General features: G+C 39.9%; 1 protein-coding gene across 1 annotated transcript; it reads right to left on the bottom strand.

Annotated features, from left to right (window-relative positions):
• On the bottom strand, positions 1–8,452 carry LOC145813496 (uncharacterized). The gene is made up of 2 exons (XM_082908963.1): positions 5,828–8,452; positions 1–1,034 (listed from the first exon to the last, which is right to left on the bottom strand). Exon 1 carries the CDS (start codon positions 8,441–8,443, stop codon positions 7,094–7,096), a length of 1,350 nt encoding a protein of 449 aa, XP_082765089.1. The 5' UTR covers positions 8,444–8,452; the 3' UTR covers positions 1–1,034; positions 5,828–7,093.
• Positions 8,453–26,589: the final 18,137 nt, after the last annotated feature.

Raw genomic sequence — 26,589 nt, 5'->3', positions numbered from 1 at the left:
GGCCAACGGCATTTAGGCACACGGCAGGTGGGACACGGGCCACATCAGCAGACAAAGATCTGCAGAGTTATTATCACAACACATCACCATTAATGCAACCCATCACAGCATTTATTACAACAGCACTCCCCGCCGGAACAGAGCCTCCATCACCCTAAACAAGATGAGCTATGGCACAGGCTTTCGGCGGAAAAAGCACGTCACAAGAGACAGGAAAAATGATGACCAAAGGATATAAGCAAGGATAAGAGGAAAAAAAGAAGGTTAGGTTGCTCTCTCTCTTGATCTCTCGATATACAGTCTTTTCATACTCTGCTCTTCTAATTCTTGCACCGGAGGGTTCACTGGGGGACTACCCCGTTCCCCCCCTGAACTTGCTTGCAGGTCATCTGACGGAGCCAGCCTTCCTGAGCCGGAGTCTGGAGAACCTGGGCCGGTCCGACCCATCCACCCGGGAATCGATACATCATCAGTTGGCGCCGTCTGTGGGAAGTTACTGGTTTATTCGCGCGGTAGTTGTGTTCACTACCGCCGGAGCCCTCCCTTCTCACTATCACCTCTCCTTTTTGCCCATCTAGGTGCATGGTCACGACTAGGTCCATGGCTTCTCACCACAATGCCTCCGGCCATCAAACAGACCCCTCCCACCCAATCAATCCACCACAATACATCATCGAGCTCACCAACAGCATTAACCGCATGGCCGAGCAAAACCAGGCCTTGATCAATGCGTTACTCCAAAGAAACCCCCCCGTTCCACCTCCAAACGTTCCCCCCAACCAAGGAACAGCCCCAGACCATCCCGCTCCACAGCCCCCTCCACCTAACCCAGAAGGTTCGCAGCACCTTCCTCCCCAACATGAAAACATACCACCTCCACGCCCGCCGGTTGCAGTACTGACCCCTGAGGGGGAAGCTAGCAGCGTCCAGCCTCCATTGGCCGACCATGGCGACACCACCCCCCTCTGGGACGCTGAAATCCGAGCTATGAAACTCCAACTACAAGGGGTCATGCAGAACATCCAGCACAAGCCCTCGGCCACCGCCAACTCACCTTTTGTTGCCTCCATCCGCGACAAACCGTTGCCTGCCAAATTCAAGATGCCTACCATTGACTCCTTCGATGGCACGACGGACCCAGTCGACCATCTGGAAACCTACCGCACCCTCATGGTCCTCCATGCCTTTCCTGATGAGATCATGTGCCGAGCTTTTCCAGTGACACTAAAGGGATCAGCTCGGCTGTGGTTTAGCCAGCTACCGGCGGAGTCCGTCTCCGCCTTTCAACACCTCAGTGACTCCTTCCTGAGCCATTTTATTGGAGCCCAGCGTCAGAGGCGCCCGGCCACCCAGCTCCTTAACATTCGTCAGACAGAGGGGGAGTCGCTCCGCAGCTTTGTCACCCGTTTCAATACCGAAGCCCTTCAAGTAGCAGAAAATGACGACAAGGTCATCCTCACCGCCTTTATGGCCGGCCTGCGGTCGTCTGACTTCCTCTTCTCCCTCTCCAAAAACCCCCCAACCACCATGGCAACCCTACTATCCAAAGCTCAGAAATACATGAATGCTGAAGACTCCCTGGCCGCTCGACAAGAGCCAACCCCTAAAAATCCGACTCCCAGAGAGAAGAGGAAAGACTCCGAGCCCAGAACCGCCCAGTATAATGACCACCCCCCCCGAACTGACCGATCGATTCCGACCCGACCGCCCGGTCGGTTCGAGCGGTACACCCCTCTCAACTCCCCTATGGATCACGTCCTAAACCAGATCCAGCGGGATTACCCCCTCAAATGGCCCCTACCGTCCCGAAGCCCTTCCACCCGGAAAGATCAGTCCAAATACTGCCGTTTCCACCAAGACCATGGCCATACCACCGACGAGTGCATTAACCTCAAAGACCAGATCGAGACCTTCATCCGCCAGGGCCGTCTCAGCCGATTCACAGACCCCCGACCCCCACAGCGACAAAGAACTGACCATCCCAGGAACAATCGCCGACGCACACCGCCCCGCAATCCAGACCCACCAAACGAAGGCCGCGATCGCCCCCCACCACGGCCTCGACCTCCGGGCAATCCCCCCCCACCAGTCGGCGAAATTAGAGTCATTTCAGGAGGCCTTGCTTGCGGGGGGCCATCCCGCTCCGCCCAGAAGGCAGAACTCAGAAAAATCAGACAAGGCTCAGACAAAGCAGTAATGACGGTGGACCGACCTCCCAAACAGTCAAAACAATGGATCGAACCCATCACCTTCACTGATACCGACTGTGCCGGAGTCCGTTACCCACACGATGACCCCCTTGTCATTTCCGCCATCCTCTCCAACTACAAAGTCAGACGAGTCCTCATAGACAACGGCAGCTCTTCGGACATCATCTTCCTCAATTGCTTCCGCCAACTCAAGGTTGGGGAAGAGAGCCTGTCCCCTCTCCAAACCCCTCTGGTCGGCTTCACCGGAGACCGAGTGACCTCCATCGGCTCCATCGATCTGCCTATCACCATCGGTGAGCACCCGCGGCAGACCACTAAGCTGCTCACCTTCCTCGTGGTCGACTGCCCCTCCGCTTACAACATCATCCTTGGCCGCACAGCCCTAAATATCTTCCAAGCCATCACTTCCACATACCATATGGCCATGAAATTTCCCACCGACCTCGGCGTCGGAACCGTCAAAGGCGAACAAACCACAGCCAGGGAGTGTTATGTCGCCTCACTCAAAGAAGTCAAGCTAAAAGAGGCCATGATCATCGAAGGGCTTGACGTCCGAGACGAGGACGAGCTGGTCAGAGGTGAACCTGTAGAGGAACTTGTTGAAGTCAACATTGATCCCACCAATTCAATCAGAACTGCCAAGATAGGCAGCCAATTACCCGCTCAAGCCAAGGCCGACCTTACTGCCCTCTTAACCGAGCACAGAGATGTATTCGCCTGGACTCATTCTGACATGCCAGGCATCGACCCCTCCTTCATAACCCATCGCCTTAGCATCGAACCCCATTTTCGACCCCACCGCCAGAAACAGCGCATCTTCCATCCGGAGCGCAACACCCTTATAGCCGCCGAAGTTAACAAGCTCCTCGAGGCCCAATTCATCAGAAATGTGGACTATCCTAGGTGGTTGTCCAATGTGGTCCTCGTCCGAAAACACAATGGCAAATGGCGGCTTTGTGTCGACTACTCGGACTTGAACCGAGCATGTCCTAAAGACAGTTACCCCCTCCCTCGCATAGATCTGTTGGTCGACGCCACCGCCGGTCATCAAATGCTCAGCTTCATGGATGCCTTCTCTGGGTACAACCAAATCCTAATGCACACATCCGACCAGGAGCACACATCATTTATTACCGACCGCGGTACTTACCATTATCGGGTAATGCCGTTCGGATTGAAGAATGCTGGGGCCACTTATCAGCGGCTGGTTAACACCATCTTCCATCACCAAATAGGCCGGAATATGGAAGTCTACGTCGACGACATGCTAGTCAAAAGCAAATACTCCTCCGACCACCTCACTGATTTACGAGAAACCTTCACCACCCTGCGTAAGTACCAGATGAAGCTCAACCCAGAGAAGTGCGCGTTCGGTGTAGGATCTGGCAAATTTTTGGGCTTTATGGTCAGCCAACGCGGCATCGAAGCTAACCCTGAGAAGATCAAAGCCTTGGTCGAGATGCAGTCACCTCGGACGGTCAAAGAAGTTCAGAGGCTCACCGGCCGAGTGGCAGCCCTTAACCGCTTCATATCCCGCGCGACAGATAAGTGCTTGCCCTTCTTCAAAGTCCTTCGGCAGACCTTTGAATGGACAACTGAGTCCGAAGAGGCCTTCCAACAGTTAAAGCAATGCATGGCTAACCCCCCCCTTCTCTCTCAAGCAATCACGGGAGAGCCTCTCTTTCTCTACCTAGCAGTATCAGAAACCGCAGTCAGTGCGGCTCTCCTCCGAGAAGATGGCTCAGTCCAACGACCGGTCTATTACATTAGCCGAGCTCTCAGGGGCGCGGAACAGAACTACCCCTTGCTGGAAAAACTATCCCTGGCCTTGGTCATTGCCTCTAGACGACTCCGCCCATACTTCCAAGCCCACTCCATAGTGGTCCTCACCGACCAGCCCCTGAAGAAGGTCATGCAGCAACCGGAACTCTCAGGCAGATTGATGCAGTGGTCAGTAGAACTCAGCCAGTTTGACATCTCTTACCGACCTCGGACAGCAATCAAAGGGCAAGCTATAGCTGATTTCATCATGGAATTCACTAAACCGACCCCGACCACCACACCCCCGCCCTTACCAACTCTAACAGAGCCAGAAGACCCTCATTCCTGGACCCTCAATGTCGATGGGTCGTCCCGAAGAGAAGGAAGCGGTGCCGGCATCATCCTCACCTCTCCTGAAGGCGGTCACTTCAAATGTGCCCTCCGTTTCCTGTTTGAAGCAAGCAACAATGAAGCCGAATATGAGGCATTATTAGCAGGACTCCGCCTCGCCAAGGACATAGGGGTCAGCCACCTCCGAGTCTTCAGCGACTCCCAACTCGTCGTCGGTCAAATGACGGGGGATTTTGACGCCAAGGACGATACGATGCGAGCCTACAGAGACCTGGCACTCCCTCTTGCTCGCCTCTTCAATACCTTCCACATCAAACATATTCCTCGGGCAGACAACTCCAAAGCAGACGAAATGGCTCAGCTGGCTTCAGCTGACCATCCTACTCTCAGCCATGACGTCCGCATAGAATACCTACACCACCCGGCCGTTTCACCGAGTCTACAAGCTATACAACACATTCAAAATGAACCTATCCCATGGGCATCCGACATCCTCCTATTCCTGACCACAGGAGCACTCCCAGAGGACCAGCAGCAGGCTTCCAAAGTCCGATCCCGAGCGTCCAATTACGTCATCATCGACGACATATTGTACAAACGCGGTTTCTCCCGGCCATACCTACGCTGCCTCAATCCAGCGCAAGCAACTTACGTAATGCAGGAAATCCATGAGGGGATTTGTGGCAATCACTCAGGAGGCAGGTCCCTTGCCCAGAAGGTACTCCGTACTGGGTATTTTTGGCCAACGCTCAGTCAGGATACGACTGATTTCGTGCTCAAATGCGACAAATGCCAACGCTTCGCCAACATCCCTCATGCTCCTCCTACAGAGTTAATCACACTCTGCAGTCCTTACCCGTTTGCCAAATGGGGGATTGACCTGGTCGGTCCCTTTCCCACCGGTCGAGGTCAGACCAAATTCGCAATCGTTGCCATCGATTACTTCACCAAGTGGGTCGAAGCTGAACCCCTTGCCACAATCACCGAGCGGAACACAACCAGGTTTATCTGGCAATCGATCATTTGCCGATTTGGCATCCCTCAAGCCATCATCTCTGACAATGGCAAACAATTCGATAACGCGAAGTACAGAAAATTTTGTGCAGATCTCCAGATCCAACCGTGCTTCTCCTCCCCCGGTCACCCCCAGGCAAACGGCCAAGTTGAAGTCACCAACCGTTCCCTTCTCAAAATCATCAAAACCAAGCTCGAAGCTGCTAAAGGCCTTTGGGCCGAGGAACTGCCCAATGTACTCTGGGCTTACCGAACCACTGCTCGCACCCCCACCGGCGAAACCCCTTTTCGTTTAACATATGGCGCTGAGGCGGTTATCCCGGTAGAGGTCGGCCTCCCCACTCCTAGGGTTTTACACCCGGATCTGGCCTCAGCCGAAGAGCTCCATCGAACACACCTCGATCTAATCGAAGAACTCAGAGAAACCGCTGCTGTCAGATTGGCTTCTTACCAGCAGAAAATGAGAACACACTACAACCGCCGAGTCCGACCTCGGGAATTCTCCGTCGGGGATCTTGTCTTACGAGAAGTGACTCTCGCCACAAAGAATCCAGCCGAGGGCAAACTGGCAGCCAAATGGGAGGGCCCCTACATCGTCAAAGCCCGACCACGACCAGGCACTTACCGACTCCAAGACATGGAAGGCCGAGACCTGCCCCATCCCTGGAATGCAGAACATCTGAAGCGTTACTATCAATAAGTTCATATTTTTATATTACCAATATTGTTGTATTCCCCTTTTTTTTATATATAAAGCAAATTCCGATTGCAGATCTACACTGTCATAATTCAAATGTTTGTATGACGATCCCAGCAACTCAAAACTTCACAACCTCGGCCAACCTCAGCACTTCAAAGCCTCGGCCAGACCGAGCACTCAAAGCCTCGGCCAGACCGAGCACTCAAAGCCTCGGCCAGTCCGAGCACTTCAAAGCCTCGACCAGTCCGAGCACTTCAAAGCCTCGGCCAGACCGAGCATTCAAAGCCTCGGCCAGTCCGAGCACTTCAAAGCCTCGGCCAGACCGAGCACTCAAAGCCTCGGCCAGACCGAGCACTCAAAGCCTCGGCCAGTCCGAGCACTTCAAAGCCTCGGCCAGTCCGAGCACCTCAAAGCCTCGACCAGTCCGAGCACTTCAAAGCCTCGGCCAGTCCGACCACTTCAAAGCCTCGGTCCTCGGCCAGACCGAGCATTCAAAGCCTCGGCCAGACCGAGCACGTCAGAGCCTCGGCCAGACCAAGCACTTCAAAGCCCCAGCTAGACTGAACACTCGACCAAGCACTCCAAAACCAAACAAGGCTACATCTTTTCACACTTGGTCACATTTTTAAACTTCCCCACAACACTTACTTACTCTTACCTTCATGTTTACACTCTCACTCGTCCGTTTTGAAACCTCCTCATAACACTTACCTTTTTCACATTCACTTTCAAATTTACACTTAACTGTCTAGCTACTACTTGTAACTTACCCTTCACCCTCATTTGTGGACTTTTACTGCACAAAATTTCTTACTCATTTTTACCGCACAAGGTTTTTATTCACTTTTGCTGCACAAATAGTCAGCTGCCAACAGACACAAAATAACATTCGTACACAAATTCATCTTAACCAAACTCTTCACGTATTTATTCATTCACTCATAGAATTACAATGTAAAAAAAAAAAAAAAAAAAAAAAAAAAAACAATGCACAAAAATTACAATGTATACACTTAACCAAACCCCACAGAACACGCCCAGCTCTTCTTCTTCTTGGCTACTCTTCCTCGCTGGATGCTAAATCCTCTTCTTCAACGCCTTCGTCCAGGGGGGTCTGGGCCACATCATCTTCGCCGATTGTCACGCTACTCAGGTCCAAGTCTGGAAACAGCTCCTCAGCTCTACGCTTGAACATTTTCCAACCACTGTCCCAGTACTCGGCCATTTCATGCTTATAGCAGTCGGACTGCTGGAAGCTTTCAATCACCTCTGATTCTGTCCTACCTCCAGCAGTCTTCCTTGACAGGCCCAACCCCCCAGGCTCTTGACCAGCCAGACTCCTGGCGACAGCAGCATCCACCTCCATTTGAAATTCGGAGGACCCTTTATACTGCTCCACTGCTGCGACGCATAGATCAGGGTAGGCCGCCTTTTCAGACGCCGCCTTCGCCCTCTCCTCGTCCAGCTCCCTTTGCAGAGCCACCCTTCCAGCGGCTGCCGTCATCCTCTCCTCTTCCATCCCCTTCCTCAGACCCTCTAGCTCCGCCGCCATCTTCACCTTCTCCATCTCCCATTCCCTCAGAAGCCTCCCCTTGTCCTCCTCTGCTCTGGTGCGCTCCTCCCCCAGCTCCTTCAGCAGGTCTCCAATTCTGGAGTCCGCTTCATCCTTCTGCCTGACCAGCTCTTCATTGCTGGTCATAGCCTCCTCATGCCTCTCGACCGCCACCGCGCAGGCCTTCTCGGACTCTTCCAATTTTTTGTGCTCACCAGCCAGTTGGAACTCCAGTGACACAACCTTACGGCGTGTGTCCTCCAGTTCCAACTTGACTGCTGGCAGGTCGGCATAGGCAGTCTCCCAGTCGGCACTATCCTCCCTCAACTTGGCCAGCTGGACCCTGACCTCCTCAGCCTTCAACTTGGCGGCCCCAGCTTTCCTGAGAAGAGCCCCCGCTAAGGTAGTCACCTCCATTTGGGCGGAGCATAACCCCCTCAGCAGGTCGGCCTCACTATACCCAGATGCCGCGCGCAGAGCTCCTTCGTCCACAATCCTCACCAGGCGGTCGGCTCCCGCCCTGGCGGGGCCTTCTTCTCCCTCCATCCTCCCAGCTACCGCGCGCGCATGATAAATAGCCGTGGCCACACGAACCCCCCCTTCCTGGGGGTCGGGCCTCCCCTGAACCTGTTCCCTCCCGCTCGGCGCCGCCTCCCCCACCCCAGCCTCCGCTTGTACTGGTGGACCCACCTCCACAACCTCCACCGTTGGGATGATCTCCACTTCCTCTGGGGCGTCCTTTGCCGCAGACTCCTCTGCATCCGTTGGGGCCACCTTCGCCCTCTTGGCCCCAGACTCCTCTGCAGCCTCCTCTGGAGCCCCCCTCTTCTTCTTCTTCTCCTTCTTTTTCTTCATGACCGTCACAACCCCTCTAGCCTTTTCCTTTATAGGGTCTACAGGCGGCGGAAGCGGCTCAAAGCTACCCAAGTCTTTTTCCCCCAAAGGCCTAGGGCGCGGTCGGATCCTCTCCCGCGAGAGCGGTTCAGCCGGTCGACCCCTCTGCGCCTCTATCAACTTCGCGGCCTTGGCCATAATGGCTCGATCCTCCATCTCCTGTGCTCTTCTCCTCTCTTCCAACTCCCCCCGGTCGAGGTCTCCACCTTTCGGCTGCGGTCCCAACCCCGCCTCAAACAGTGCTGACGGCTGGACAAGATCGTCCCATCTGGCTTTCTCTCTCTCTCTCCACTCCCTCACTTTCTTCACCCTCTCTTCCGCCACCACCCCTAGCCTAGACTCCATCGACCGATTTGGCACCTTCCACATGGTGCGCACCCCCATCCCCCCATTAACTGACACGAAAAACCACCGTGGCCGCCACCTCTTGATCGACGTAGGCAGCCCCGCCACCAACCCCCTGCCCATCACTGCTTGTAGGGTGACCCACGTTTCTTGCTGCCCCGACGCTTTGTAACATGAGAAGAACTCGTCGATCGTCATGGCCTCTCCTCCATTCGCCTTAGGCCACGCACTCGCACAAGCCATCAGAATCTTCCACGCATTGGGCATCAACTGCCCCGGCGCTACCTCCAGGCGATTTAGCACATCAACCACCACTTGAGGCAATGGCAGCCTCAGCCCCCCTTTCAGCGCCTCCTCGTACAGGGAAAACTCCCCTGGCTTCACCATAGACGGCCTTTCCTCTGACGTCGGCAACCGTAAATCTACCTCCGCCGGAATCTGGTATCGCCCCCTAATCGCCTCCAAATCCGCCACCGTGAGCGTGGATCTGTCCGCCTTAGTGTGCCACTGCCCCGACTCCACCTGGTTTAATGGCTTTGGGGCCAATATCAAGTCCGATGCCTCTGCCCTGTACTGCGCTGCTAACTCCTCCCCATCATCGTCCCCCAACGGGTCTACCCTCACGTTAACTACTCCTTCTTGTGCCATTTCTAGGGCTTGCTCACAAAACACTTCTGACGCAACCACAAGAAAGTTGAGAGAATGCTACACAGATATGTCGCACACCGTGCAAGAGTTGGATATTTTGAGTTCTTGTCCCACGGTAGGTAAAACGCATTATACCTAAAACCTACGGTTTTGCCCGTATTCCACGGATCCACATTAATTTTCACCCGTTTCAAAACCTTTCAAATCAACCGCCAAAACCGCCTTTTTCAAAACCCCCCCTGACCTATCGCTTCATTTCCTGCCCCAACGCTTCATCTTCCCCCACGACACTGCCACGTGTATGGCCACGATGCACTGTCCCCTACCCTTACCCTGTCTTTTCCATTTTCACATCAGCACATTTTAGAACCCCACGCCCCCCTGGTCGGCACACCTCACGGTCGACCCCCGCCGCTCGGCCACCCTCGTGGTCGGCCCACCTCACGGCCGACCCCTCCCGCTCGGCTACCCTCATGATCGGCACGTCTCACGGTCGACCCCTGCCGATCGGCCACCCTCGTGGTCGGCCCACCTCACGGCCGACCCCTCCCGCTCGGCTACCCTCATGATCGGCACGTCTCACGGTCGACCCCTGCCGCTCGGCCACCCTCGTGGTCGGCCCACCTCACGGCCGACCCCTCCCGCGCGGCTACCCTCATGATCGGCACGTCTCACGGTCGACCCCTGCCGCTCGGCCACCCTCGTGGTCGCCCCGCCTCACGGCCGACCTCTCCCGCTCGGCCACCTTCCAGTCGGCCTCTCCACCCGTTTCACACTTCTCTCCCTTCTCACTATTCCCTTCGTTGGTCTAAAGCTGCACTCGGAAATGGGGGACTACTGACATGGATAGGCCCACAAGGCACACGGCCCACGGTAAACCACCCCGAACCCAGTGCTTGGGGCCAATGGCACAACCCGGTTGCTTGGATGACAAGGCCCAGAACAGCTGGAGGCCACCTAGACATGAAGGGCCAACGGCATTTAGGCACACGGCAGGTGGGACACGGGCCACATCAGCAGACAAAGATCTGCAGAGTTATTATCACAACACATCACCATTAATGCAACCCATCACAGCATTTATTACAACAGCACTCCCCGCCGGAACAGAGCCTCCATCACCCTAAACAAGATGAGCTATGGCACAGGCTTTCGGCGGAAAAAACACGTCACAAGAGACAGGAAAAATGATGACCAAAGGATATAAGCAAGGATAAGAGGAAAAAAAGAAGGTTAGGTTGCTCTCTCTCTTGATCTCTCGATATACAGTCTTTTCATACTCTGCTCTTCTAATTCTTGCACCGGAGGGTTCACTGGGGGACTACCCCGTTCCCCCCCTGAACTTGCTTGCAGGTCATCTGACGGAGCCAGCCTTCCTGAGCCGGAGTCTGGAGAACCTGGGCCGGTCCGACCCATCCACCCGGGAATCGATACATCATCAATTACACTCTTTTCTCACAAAAAAAAGTCAAAAAAGTCAAAAAGTCCTTCTCAAACTAAACTTTTTAGTCCAGGTTAAAATAGTCAAAAAAGTCAAAAAGCCAACCGACTTCCCAAACCAACCCTTATTTGTGTAAGATTTGTTATGGACAATAGTTGATTTCTCATAAGTAAATCAATTAATAAAAATAAAAACTAATGAAGAAAAATTAAATTAACAACGATACAAGAATTTTTAAGTAATTTTCTTAATTTTTTTTTTTGATACATCGAAAACGAATAGTTTCCTTAATATGAAGTATGTATACAAGATTGAAATCCGATCTCACTATTAACCAAAAGTTTTCAAATAATTACAAATGAGACACGAATAGTCTCACAAACTACATTAAGGTAAATTTTAAATAATCACAAAATAATAATAAAAAAATACCTCACCAAAATAAATAAATAAATTGTCTTAAAAATGAATTGTAAAAGACTTAAAAAAAGAACCAAATCAGTTTCGAATAGGGACAGACTTCGAATATTTGTAAGTGACAACAAAGTGTCACCAAAATAAATAAATAAATTGTCTTCAAAATGAATTGTAGAAGACCGAAAAAAACGAACCAAATCAGTTTCGAATAGGGACAGACTTCGAATCTTTGTAAGTGACAACAAAGTGTAACACTCCAAAGCAAAACACACGCACAGCAGTATCACACTAATAACCAAATGGAAAATGTTTGGTAGTTCAAATTTTTATAGTTCAAATGGCTCAAATATATCAAAACGACGTCGTTTTACACTCAAAATCTGTCAAAACGACGTCGTTTTGACAGATTTGAGCCATTTGAGCTACAAAAATTTGAGCTATCTATCATTGTCGTAACCAAATTCATTGAATTAATTCTCAAACACGTCACCGAAAAGGTCAGTATCTTTGGAAAAACAAAAACAATACCTATAAATATTGATGATTCTTTAATTTTTTATTTTATTAAAATTTTAATTGTTATCAAAAAGATTATTAAATATCTATCGACTTTTCAAAAGTCAAATATAATATATAAAATATATTATAACTAATATAAAACTAAATTAAATATTTTTAATAAATCAATTGGGTTCTATACTCTACTAAGGAGATATGTCTAACAATTCTTCCTTTACCGACTTAGGTGAAGACGTCAACCATACCCGTTATAGTTCGACACTTCAAATGTTTGTCCATCGATAAAGTCTTAGTCAACACATCCAAAATATTATCATCTGTGTAAACTTTTTCAAGTTGCAACAATTTCGAATCTAACACATTACGAATCCAATGGTATTTCATATCAATGCGTTTCGATCTCAAATGAAAAATGAAATTTTTATTTAAATGAATAGTACTTTGATTATCACAATAAAATACATACCTTTATTCTTTCAACCCAACTCTTGCAAAAATTTCTTCAACTATAACTCTTCTTTGCAAACTTTCGTAATGACAATAAATTCAGTTTTGATAGTTGAGAGAGCTACACATTTTTGTAATTTAGATTGCCATACCACAGCTCTCTCTACAAAACGTCATCAAATATCCCAAAGTAAATTTCCTAGAATCAACATCATCGGTCATGTTAGAATCTGTACACTCATCAAGTATCGGCTTACCATTCCCGAAACACAAACACACCTTCAAAGTCCCTCGAAAATACCTTAGAATCCATTTCATTGCTGTCCAATGTTCTTTACCCCGATTAGAGAGAAACTGACTCACTACACCAACGACATGAGCAATATCCGACCTTGTACAAACCATGACGTATATCAAAGAACCAACCACTAAAGCATAAAGAATTTTCAGCATATTTTCCTTGTTTTTCTTACTTGTAAGACATTGATTTGAACTAAGCTTGAAGTGACTCACAAGTGGACAACCAACTGGCTTTGCTTTAGCTATGTTAAACCTCTTAAGAGCTTTTTCAATGTAGCTTTGTTGAGACAACCAATCAGCCATTTTTTGCAATAACGAACAATTTTCCTACCAAGTATTTGTTTTGCCGGCACCAAATCTTTTATAGCAAAAGACTTGCTCAACTCTAACTTTAACATGTTAATCATGATAGAATCTTGATTCACAATTAAAATGTCATCAAAATAAAGCAAAAGAATAATAAATTTTTTATCCGAATTTTTTTTCACAAATACATAATGGTCCAAAGTGGTTTTAGAAAAATAATTATTTATCATGAAAGAGTCAAATTTTTTGTACTATTGCCACAGGACTTGCTTAAGGCTATTCAAACTTTTCTTCAATTTGAAAACAAATTTCTCTTTCCTTTTTTTCACAAAACCCTCTAGTTGCTCCATGTAAATTTCTTCTTTAAGATCACCATAAAGAAATGCGGTCTTCACATTAAGTTACTCAACTCCAAGGTTTATACTTACAGCCATGCCAAATATAACTCGAATAGAAGACATCTGCACAACTGGCGAGAAAATTTCATCAAAGTCAATACTTTTCTTTTGCCTAATGCCTTTCACAACAAGACGTGCCTTGTACCTTAGATTCTTGCCATCATTTTTCAATTTGAAAACCCACTTATTCTTCAAAATTTTCATCTCCTAGGCAACTTCACCAAAACATAAGTGTGATTTTCAAGTAAGAAATTAATTTCCTCTTCCATGGTCTTTTTCCAATCATCTTTATTTGCATGTTCAATTGCTTCTTGGTATCTCTCGGGCTCCTCTTGATTGGATATCAACACAAAGTCATTCGGAGGATACGTTTTAGAAGTTTGCCAGTCCCTTGTAGATTTTTTCAACTCAGGTTATGGTGACGGTTCTTGAGTTGGATGCACTTTCTTAATTTCAGGCTCAACTTCATTAGGATTAACATTATTCTCCATATCTTCAATAGGTGGCTGCACATCTCCCTCATTTTCATCATCCACCAAAAACGAAAGAGATGGATCAATGCCAATGAGATCACTAGTTTTTGGCTCTGGTTGATCACATTTGCCAAAATCTTCAATTATTTGGTTTTCAAGAAACACAATATCACAGCTTCGAATAACTTTCTTGTCGATCGGATTCCATAATTTAGAACCAAATTCATCACGCCCATAGCCAAGAAAAATGCATTGTCTTGACTTGTTATTAAGCTTGAAGCTCCCATCCTTTGGAATGTGAATAAAGGTTTGGCAACCAAACACTCTCAAGTGCTCAAAAGACACATCTTTGCTGGTCCAAACTTTTTCAGTAACATCACTATTCAAAGGATAGAAAGGAGACAAATTGATCATGTTAACCACTATCCTCATTGCCTCACCCCAAAAGAATCTTGGCAAATTACCATGTGGAAGCAGGCATGTTGTTCTTTCTACAATTATGTAGTTCATCCTCTCGACAACGCTATTTTGTTGAGGAGTCTTCTTAATTGTCTTTTGATATCGAATACCTTGGTTGCGACAATATTCATCAAATGGCTCAATATATTCACCACCACTGTCTGTTCGGATGCCCTTTAATTTTTGCTTTGTTTTTCTTTCAATCATGGCCTAAAAATGTTTAAATACATCTAAAACTTGATCTTTAGCTTTTATTGCAAAAGCCCAAGCTTTTCTTAAATAATCATTATTGAAAGTAACAAAATAAAGCCCACCACTATGTGTTCTAACTTTCAAAGAACCACAAACATTCGAATGAATCAACTCAAAAATAGTTTCTTTTCTAGAAGCAATATTTTTATGAAAAGATATTTTATGTTGTTTACCCACCAAGCAATGAACATAAATTTTAAGATACATACATTTCAAACTGAGTAGAAGTTTTTTTCTTGAACAAAACTTGCAACCCATTTTCACTCATGTGCCCAAGTTGGTTGTGACACAATTCGGTGAAAGTATCATCCTCAAGTGTATTGACAATACCTTTACAATTTTTTTCTTATATCGAATAAAGTGTACGAATCTTCTTACACTTGCCCACCGCCAAAGAATCCTTTGTGAGCTTCCATTTTTCGTCACCAAATTTGTTGTTATAGCCTTTATCATCTAGCTTTCCAGTAGAGATCAAATTGAGGTGAATGTCGGGAATATGTCTCACATCTTTAAGTAACAACTTGCAGCCCAAATTTGTCTCCAAGCAAACATCACCCATGCCAACAATCTTGGACAAACCTTCATTGCCCATTCAAACACAACCGTAATCTTCGTTAGTGTAGGTAGTGAAGAAATCAACTCGAGAAGTCACATGAAAAGAAGCATCAGAATCAATCACCCAATTACTCTCTTAGCCCACAAAATTGACATAATCATCTTCACAAACAACCATGAGATCACCATTGATAATAATCGCCGTTGTGTCTTCTTGCTTATTATCCACACTCTTGTCACATCTTTTCTCTTTGTTCTTGAGCTTTCAACATTCCCACTTCATGTGCCCTTTCTCATGGCAATAATGACACTCAATGTCTATCTTTGAAAAATAACCATTTCTTGATTTGTCATGGCTTTGATCACGATCGTAAGGAGTTTTACTTCTCCCCCTTGTTTTGCCTCTCACAACAAATGCCTTCGAATGAGAAGAACCTGTTGATTTTCTTCTAGTTTCTTTATTCAACAAGCTACTAGTAACTTGACTTATTATGACAACTCCATCGAGTGCCAAATTACTAACCGTCACAACTAAAGTCTCCCAACTTTCGGGTAAAGAACTAAACAACATCAAAACTTGCAACTCATCATTAAAAATAATTTTTATAGAAGTAAGTTGGTTAACAATACTCTTTATTTCATTTAAATAATCCGGGATGGGATTACCATCTTTATATTTTAAATTAACTAACTTACAAAATAGAAAAGTTTTATTTGTGGCTGATTTTCTGTCATAAAGACCTTTTAATTTTTTTCATAAATCATGTGACGAAATTTCAGTAGCAACATGATAAAACACACTGTCATCAATCTATTAACGAATAACACCAATGGCTTTTCGATTAAGTCTCTTACATTCATTATCTTTCATACCCTTGTGTTTGCCATTATCACCCTCAATGGGTCCATACAAATCTTTACAAAATAATAGGTCTTCTATTTTAGTTTTTCAAGTTATCCAATTAACTCCATTGAAGCTAGACATACGATCCACATTCCCCTCCATTGATTTATACAAATAAATAAACTCAAATAAACCGTAAGATCTGATACCAGTTGTTAAGAAAATAGATAATTTTTCACAAGTAAATCAATCAAATGAAATAAAAATTAATGTAGAAAAATTAAATCAACAACGATACAAGAATTTTTACGTGGTTCTTTCAATGTAAAGTACGTTTACGTGATCGAAATTCGATTTCACTATCAATCAAAAGTTTTTAAATGATTACAAACGAGACACGAATGATCTCACAAACTATCCTTAGATAAATTTTAAATAATCACAAAATAATCAAGAGAAAAGATCTCACTGAAATAAATGAATAAATTACCTTTAAAACAAATTATAGAAGAGCCAAAATAACAAATCAAATCAACTTTAAATTAGGGATAGACTTCAAAACTTTGCATGTGATAACAAAGTGGAGCACCCAGAGCAAAACACACAGTAGCACCACATCAATAACCAAATCCATTGAATTGATTTCCAAGCACGCCGCCGAAAAGATCAATCAGCCGCTGCAATCTCTTTGAAAAAACAAAAACAATAACTAAAAATATTACTGATTCTTGGATTTTTTTTATCAAAATTTTAATTATTGTTAAACAGATTATTAAATATTCAGTGAATCTCTAAAAATCAGATATAATATATAAAATATATTATAATTAATATCAAATTAAATCAAATATTTTTAATAAATCAATTGAGTCTTAAACTCTACTAAGGAGGTATACCTGATTTACATGAAATTCACATAAAGATTATGATTTATTTATGATAGGATAAAGGTCCTGTTTGGTAAAGCTGTGGAAAAGTGCTTATAGGTTAAGCCTAAATAGTTTATAACTTATAACTATAAATATAAGCTGATTTCTGACTTATAAATTAAGCATCTCCTACCCCACTCAAAGAATAAGCTGATTTCTGACTTCCAAAAAACTAAAAGCTATAAGCTATAAGCTAAACCAAACACATCAAAATAACTTAAATTAAGCTGAAAGCTGAAATAAGCAGCTTTTAAGCTGTACCAAACAGGCACAAAATATATTTTTCATTCTTATAATTTGATTTAAATTTTACTTTGACCGTATTATTTTAATTTGAACAATTTTGTTCTTATACTTTAAGTCCAGTTTCAGTTGGTCCTTTGACCTAAATTTTTGTTAATTTTTTGTACATGTACGTCTTAGAAGATAATGTTTTAAAATTATTAATTTTAATGTCCAATTTAAGCAAAAAAAAAATCAAATTAGAACTAAATTTAAAATATAGATATTAAAATAAAATTTGAATCAATTTATAGAAATTAAAAATGCAATTTACCATTGATGATGAGTACATGGTGTCATGGGAAATATTTTGCCATTTTAACAGTATCTTAATTTGAACAACCTTGTACGGGCTGAAGCGGCATCATAATTTGGGTTCCTGTTCATGATATCTTAACCATACACATACATGATATCTTAACCATATTATAGCAGACCTTGAGTCGGTGGTTTGTATTGTGACACAACACATACCAAAGCTTCACCTCACATATGTCCCTCAAAACTTCCACTTTTTAATTTAAAAATTAAAAAATTATTAAAAAAAATTAAAAAGTCAATAATCTATATCAAAAAGTTAAAAATTCTCTATTCTCTCTATTTTTTGTATATCTTTTCGTAAAAAAATAAAAATTTATCCCAAATATACTAATTTTTTTAATATCATATTTTAGCTAAAAAATCAAAATGTTACTAAAAAATCTATTATCAAACGAGGCCTTAATTGGCTACCATTAACATGATGGGTTTAAATAAAAGTTTTTGACAATTTAGATATTAGATGACTCGTCATATTCCAATTAATTGAAATAATTTAATTGGTCAAAACTTTATATTTCACTAAAAAGTGAAGAGTACATAACAGAAATAACAGATTATAAGGCAAAGATTATGTAATAGGACCAACAAATTAGAAGGCCAAATCCACAATCCATAAAAATAATTGTCAATTAGTTTTCTTATTGAATTTTCTCAATTTTGCAATTAATTCACTTGCCCTGCAATGGCCGAAAAGAAATTGACGAAAAAAAAAAAAAAAGACACAAACAAACAAACAAAAAGAGCATATAAGAAGAATGCTAGGAAAAAAAATTCAATTTTACATATATAATTTTATTTTTGAGTGAGTGAATTGAGGAATGACTCCCTATAGAAAAATTTATTGACTACATTTTAGCTTAATTTTTGAAAATATTTGTTTCAATTGTTTTACATGGGCAGCATTTTTGTTTGATAAAAGATTTCACATTTTCCAGTTGATTTTTTTTTGCAATTAATAGGAGAGGTGTTCAGTTTTAGTAGAAAAATTTGTTGCATTTTCTCTTTAAAGAATGGAATTTAATTGCAATTAATATGACATTGCCAATCAAATGATGACAAACGAAATTGAGAGGGAAAAATAAATAAATAAATGAATAACTTGGGGAAAAAAAATCCTAGAATTTGACCATTGTAAAAAATAAATTAAAATTTTAATTTTGTCAATTTAAATTTTAATCTTTTAATTTATTTTCAATTTAAACCATTCATCTATTTCCGTTCAGTAAAACTGCTAAAAAAATATATTTTAATCATTAAACTGAAGGCAAAATGATATTTTAAATATTATTCGTACACTAATATTGAGTTTAATAATGAAAATATCATTTTTGGGTCAGTTTTACTTAACAGAAATAAGTGAACGGTTTAAATTAAAAATAAATCAAAAGATTAAAATTTTAAAACTTATGATTTATTTTGTTATAAGTGTCAAACCCTAGAATTTATTTTTTACTTTTTTTGTAATTTTTCATAATAACTTTTAATTTTTTTTCTTCCATTTTTGTCTACCACCACAATTTTAGGATTCAAACATGACTTTAATGAGGACGGGCTGACGAAGGAAACACAAACTGTGTGACCCAAAAAAGTGTCATTTTCTTGATCTCATTCGAAAATTACAACATATCTTCCAACTTTTTGGCAATGGAGGAATCAATAGTTAGAGGTACTCAAGGAGGTAAGAAAAATTAAGGGTAAATTGTACTATTTTTTTAATTTAAATTTTATCGTTATAGTTTGATTCAAATTCTATTTGATCCTTTATTATTTTAATTTGAATAATAGTAATGTCAAATTTTATGTTAATTTCAGTTTGGTTCTTTTTCTACACTAATGTAACTAATGATTTCTTAAGAAATTGTGAATCTTAAAGTCAAATTTGAATGGAATGAATAGAGTAAAACTGTGTTTAAAGTTTAGAGTTAAAATTGTTTAAATTAAAAAGTAGAGGCCAAAGTGAAATTGAAATCAGGGTTAAAAGAGTAATTTACTGAAATAAATAAATAAAAATAATGTTAATATGACAACATTCCTATACCATCTCATATATTATAGTTTCATCAGTTTGATGAATCAAAATCAGTGGAGTTAGTTAGTTAGCTTTTTTTTTTTTTTTTTTTTTTTTTTTGGAGGGGGGTTTGAATGTTAGTGGATTATCGTTCAATCGACTCAAATCTTAAATATCCGATATTCACACTATTCCAAAAAATATCTACATGAATTGCTGAACGAACTTAATTTAGTTGATCATTCTTATACATTTTTAACTAAGATGATAGGGAGTTCATTTCTACCAAGAATAAATAGTGATTATTATTTTTTTTATCATAAAATCTTTCTTAAATTATTTCTTTCTTTCCAAGACTCATGATTGTTGATGTTAATATTTTCCAATCAATTGAAAAAATAAAAATTGTGATCATGACACTGTTAAAAGCAAATCAACTACCATGGACTAGACTTCATCTTCCAATTTTAGGTTTCCAGGTGTTCATATACCTATGCTACAAAAGAGTTCATACCTCAAGTATATTATACATTACATTGTACAAATTTAAAGGAAGGTGGACCTATCCACCAACCCATTTTTTGCCTTGTTTCAACCATAAAGACCCAAGTGGTCTGACCAAAAGACCTTTCATGGGTTAGGCTATGGTGTCAATTTAACCAATTCTACACCTACCTTCTAAAGATGAGACTTCGGAAGAGAGAGAGACATATATATTATTCGAAAAATTAATTTTCTTCCCCAATTTTCCACCTTGTTGGGACTAGGGGCCCGTGGTGGGTGAACAAAATGCCCCACGCTTCTTCTTTTCCTTTTCTTTTTATTTTTTTATTTTTACATTACATCAGTGGCTTTATTGTCTTCTCCATTGTTGTTACCGGACACCCATCATTCATGATATCATATGCTATATATATAAATTGGTTAATTGGCATCATTTTTTAATCTGTGCTTGTGTGTAGGTGCACCTCGTCATGTGACGTTCCCCCTCAGCTTTCTTTGAAAAAAGGAGACTTCCATGTAAAATTTAATAGGTGAATTTATTATTTAATAAATTTTATGATAATTAATGATATTTTTTTTATTAAATATTATCACAAAACATCATTAATTGTTAATTTTCAACGACAATTTGAAAATTATTATAAAAAATATCACTAATTATTAGTTTTAGTAACAGTTTAAAAAAATCGTTATAAAAAAATGTCACTAATTTTCAACTTTCAGAGACAGTTTAAAATTTTCATTACAAAAAAAGTCATTAATTGTAAGTTTTAACTATAATTTATAAAAACCATGACAAAAAAAAAAATCACTAATTGTTAATTTTTAGTGACATGTAAAAAATCGTTACAAAAAAAATATTTTTGACAATGATTTTACTAAGACTTATTTTTAATAGAATTTGATAAAAATTAAATCAAACTATTAAAATCTATTCAGAGTTTATCCTTAAAAAAATTGCATTAATATGACTCCCAAGTCCAACCACGAGTTACATAGGATTAGGATTCACTCTTCTGCTCTCGCTTGTCTTTATGTTCCAAACACTCTTTCTACCATTCATATGATTGACCTTTTCTAATTCTAATTATGTGATAGAGTGGAGATTTGGGAATAAGGATTGGAATTAAGGTTGTAATAATGGCCTGACCCAAGCCCATTCGGTCTTTGTGAGCTTGCTATTTTTTAGCGGGTCGGCTTGGCCCATAGGCCAAAAAGTGGGGCCCAGGCCCCAAGCTTAAGCACACTCATAATAGGGCCTAGGGCCTGGGCTCGGGCCTTGGTCAGCGGGCCGGGCCTAGTTGGACTTTTTTTTAATATTAAAAAAAAATTATATTAGAGTATTTTAATTACGATTAATAAGATATTTTATTTAGTTATGTAATGTTTTATGGTGATATTTAAATTTAATTATATATGACTTATATTTTTTTAATTGTGAACTTATAATTAAAAAAGTATGCAATTATGTAATTTTTTTTCTTTCGAAATGAATAATTATATATATATGAAATTGAAACTTTCAATATTACAATATTAAATTATTTATATAACATTTATTGAATGAATAATTTTTATTTCAAAATGAAATAAAATATTACAAAAATTGATATTATTAAATAAATTATGTGTAGATTACTAATGATGGTATAGCAATTACATTATTATAGGTCAAGTATATCCCAACTAGGTTGGCACTTACTAGCCTACCAATCATTTGCATTATACTCCACCTCAATAATCTAATACAAAAAAAAAAAAAAAACAAAAACAAAAACAAAAATCAAGAAAAAAAACTAAATGAAATGAAATAGTAAAGAATAAATTGTTGATCAATTATCTGAGGAGACAGACATTTTAGTTGGGTTGCCCGATGATATGTCATCCAAATCATATTGAATTCGCTCATTTTCACTAAAATTTTGTCTTCTTGTAAGCGCATGCATATGATCTCTGGATATCATCAATGCCTCAACCATTTCTGGTGAAAGCCTACTCTTGTAGTCACTCAACACTCGTCCACCTACATTAAAAACTGTTTCTGAAGCAACTGTAGAAATAGGAACGGTTAGTATATCACAAGCAATCTGTGAAAGTACAAGCTACATAGATTCATTTTGTTTCCACCATTCCAAAATATCAAAATTATCGGAATCATCCATTAACCGGCTTTCCAAATAACGTTATAGTTTAGAACTACTTACACTTGTATGTTGAGATATTCTTCTACTTTTTATTGCTGTGAAAATACTTAATCTCCCGCCTCGAGATTGGACTGCTAGTGTTGTGTGTGGGGGTGTGTTTACAGATACAGATGCAGCTACAGTTGCCCTGTATTCTTGAAATATTTTGTTGCATGTTTGCATAATAGGCGCAAACTGTATTTGATCAGCGAAAATACGCTCTAAAAATTCTCGTAAACCAACTTCTTTATACCTAAGATCAATTATTATAGCTAAACCTAACAGATGAGGTAAAAGATGAAAATATTTATCAAATTTTTCTTTCATTGAAGTAATGATGGTTATATAAAGTTCATTACCTATATATTTTACAAAAATTTTAATTATTTCTGCTAACATATGTAAAACAAATGGTGAAGTAGGAATATATATATAAGAAAATAATTTTGTTGAAGTATCGAAAACTTTTAAAAAATCTTTATACAAGGGTACTTTGCGCCAACTAAGTTCAGTGGGTGTCAGTACTCTTTCTATTGATATTGTTGCAAAAAATAAATCTATTACTCTTCTTTGTTTACAAGTTATTTTTAACATATTATATGTTGAATTCCACCTACTAGCTACATCTAAAATTAATTTTTTAAATGACATATTTTCTCGATTTTTTTATATTCTGAAATTCGATTACCAGAAGACATAATATTAACAACTGCATTTTTTATTATAAGTACAGAAGTTTCGTACACATACATAGCTTCTTTAACAATTAAATTTAAAATATGGGTACAACAACGAACATGAAATAAATCACCATCAACAAGTAATTGTAAAGTTGATTTTAAATGGGCTACAGTTTGATTGTAATATGATGTATTATCTAAACTAATCATAAATATTTTATTTTGTAAAGCCCACTCATATAATACATTTTATATTTCTACACCAAGCGAATAACTAGTGTATGGAAGTTCAACTAATTTAAATGAAATAATTCTTTTATTTAATTTCCAATCATTATCAAAAAATGTGCAGTGATATGTTGATATTCAAAACCATTATTTGACCACAGGTCAGATGCTAAACAAACTCTTCCATTCAAAATTTTAAAGATATCAAATAATTCACTTTTAATATCCTCAAATTTCTTTAAAATCCTGTTTCTAGTAGTATTTCTTGAAAAACTTTGATATTGCGGTGCAAAACTTTCGTGAATTATTTTGGTAAAATTAGGACATTCACTAGTACTAAAAGGTTGTTCTTTTTTAATAATATAATCAACTATAGAATTTTGTGCACATATAAGATCATATGAAAATGTTTGCATATTACAAGTTGATGAAGCCCCTAATTGTATTTGACTTCGAATATCAGGTTGTTTACTTTGTAAATGTTTGTTAGAATGCCTTTTCAAATGACTAGTACCCCTGCAGATGCAGAACTAAGTAAACGTGCACAATATTTACATTTTGCTTTAAATGTAAGTGTGCCATCAAGATTATTTATAGATATTTTTTCAAAATGTTCCCAAACACTATTACTTCTACTCCTAAATGATGATCTAACTGTTGAAAGAGGGATATTAGAAGGAGAATCAACATATTCATGTGGTGTAATATATGTATCAATATCGACATAAACATTAAGCATATTAGGATCCATAGTAATGCAAGTAAAACAATATATAAGAATTAACTATTAATTTAAATAATGTGTAAATTCAATCAGTAAAAAATAATAATTAATATATGTGCATAAATAATTAATGAAAAAAATGAGTAATTAATAAATTTAATTAAACTAATTAATGTTACTGACTGACGAATGCGATATAGAAATTTTCTTCTTTTGCTAAAAGTTTCTTGTTGCACAATTGCAATAGCCACTTGGGGATGGCATTTCAAAATTAATTGAGAGTTGAGAGAGATTGAGAAAGTTTAAGAGAGAGAGAGAGAAAATGATTTGTTGTGAAATTTATTTTGAAAACTGAAATATATTTATAGTAGTTTGAAATCTAACCGTTTGAATTATGACCGTTTTATATATATCCGTTTGAATTGTAGGGGATGCAAATTTGCAATGCAATGGCTCAAAATTGAGGCTAGGTTGGTACTATAATAGTAGGTCGGGGGCTGTAAGGTGGTAGGACAAAGTTTTAGGAAATGGTTGCCTCCTTTTCGGGCAACCATTTGGACGGTACTCTTTGGCAAGTGGAAGCCATCACGGGTCCCGTTTTGCTAATCGGAACCGTTCAATGTGAACAACTTGTTGAGTATTATATGTTTATGAAAAATCACATTGATCGGATATTTATAACTATCTGATCGGATTAACTTTTTTTGTCAACCATTAACTATAACACCATGTATTTTTATACCAAATTGATTTAATTATGTAGTTAGCGATATCCGATTAATGTGATTTTTTACGGGTATATAGTAATAGAAGAGTTCTACATATTAAATGGTTCAGATTATCAAAATGAGACTCATGGTGAGCCTCTACGGATCCAGTATTACCTTCCAACTTAATAAATATATATATAATTTTTTTCCCCTTTCACGTTAGGTACAGGTACACTTTTCCACCCACCAAACAATGAATGAAGTAAGAAATGAGAAAAAAAAAAAAAAAAAAAAGGCCAGCCACACACACAAAGACTGCTTGTGCACTGCCACTGGCGTGATACATCATATCATCATTTTCTATCAAATAATTATTAATTTGATTTTAATTTAATAAATCATTATTAATTTTTGTTTTATTTTTAAATTATTAATGTTATTTATTTAATTATATTAATTTTTATTTAACTTTTTTATTTTTTTTATTTTTATAAGATCAATCTTTTTATTTTTTTATTTTTATAAGATCAATCTTTTTATTTATTTAATTATTTTATTTTTTTATTTTTATAAGATCAATTTTTTTTTATTTTTTTATTTTTATAAGATCAATCTTTTTATTTTTTTATTTTTATAAGATCAATCTTTTTATTTATTTAATTATTTTTATTTTTATAAGATTAATCTTTTTATTTATTTTTTATTATTTTTTTAATTATTTAACTATTGTAAGTTGTTTTTTATTTTTATTTTTTGAAATTTGATCATTGGTAGAAAGCGGGTTTGATGGTTGGGCCGGGCCCCCGAATTTTTTTTGGCCAGATCGGGCCCCAAAATGGAAGGCCCAAGCCTAGGCCCAAGGTACTGGATTGGGCTCGGGCTTAATTAGGCCGAAACGGGCCGGGCCACCTCGGGCTTCGGGCCGCCCACGAGCCTCGGGCAATTTTTACACCCCTAAGTCAGGCTAGCCTGCGAAATTGGTGCTTAAATTAATCAATTGTTTTATTTTACTGGGTCAAGCCAACCAAGGGCCAAAATGCCCAAGGCCTATCCACTGGGCTTGGCCGAAAAGACTAGTGAATTAGGTTACGGACCGTGACAACTCTCACCACTGATTAGTGCTAATTTATGATTAAGTATGTTAAGTGACTGATTGACCAAAATTATGAACTGATTGATTGAGTGCATTAGTTTAAATGCAAATCTATTTGTTTGACTGCTAACTGTTTTATGTTTTAAACTGCAAATTGAAGGCCTTATTGGCGGCCGAATCTGAAATCGATTAGTGTTTTATGGTAATTAGAATTTATGTGATTTTATGACATGTTTAATTGAAATTTGATTTTGTATGATTAAATTGGATTAAATAATGTTAAATTACATTAGTTTGAATAAATTACCATTTTGCCACTTAGTAGGCCACTTACTGAGGCACCTTGAGACTTATTCAAGCACATTTCCTCAGCCATTTGAGACCCATAACCGAGAGGGAGAGACTTGAGAGAGAGTTGCTTCATCTAGAGAAACTCTTGGAGAATTGGAAGTTTTGAAGAGAGGATTGCATATTTGAGCTTCTAGACTTGAAATTGAGGACCTAAGGTAGGATATTCATCTTCTTGATTATGAATTCTAGTGTATCTCGCATGGTTAATGAGTCTTTAGTGATCTAAGTCTAGAATTGGTTCTAATATGTTGAATTGAAGCTTAAATTATGCATGCATGTATACATTGTTGAATTTTGAGGTTGTTTTCTTAGAATCCTCACATGCATGTCCATATTTGGGTTATAGTCCACGAATTCATCATGTTTTGGAGTGAATTGACTCATTTGATCATGCATTGGAAGCTTTGAAGTTGATTAAATTCATGCATGTTGCATGTTCATCATGTTCTTGAAGTTTTGTTTGGAAATGGGTTCAATTGAACGATCTTTGAGTTTTGATTTTGCAAATTGATCTTTGAAACAAGTCATATTATGAGTTTTAAAGTGTTTTCCAGAAAATTAGCCCAAAATGATCGAATTTGATGTTTTAAATATTGAGTTTCATACTTGGAGATAAATCTGAAAATTCTAGATTTTGGATCCACGTTCGAGCGAGAAACTCCACGCTCGAGCGTACACTCTGAGTTCATG

Source organism: Camellia sinensis, chromosome 15 (assembly GCF_055761805.1).
Source record: "Camellia sinensis isolate YWXY chromosome 15, ASM5576180v1, whole genome shotgun sequence".
Taxonomy (NCBI): Eukaryota; Viridiplantae; Streptophyta; class Magnoliopsida; order Ericales; family Theaceae; genus Camellia; species Camellia sinensis.
The sequence above is the reverse complement of the archived record's forward strand: the minus strand, read 5'-3'. Positions and strand labels throughout refer to the sequence as shown.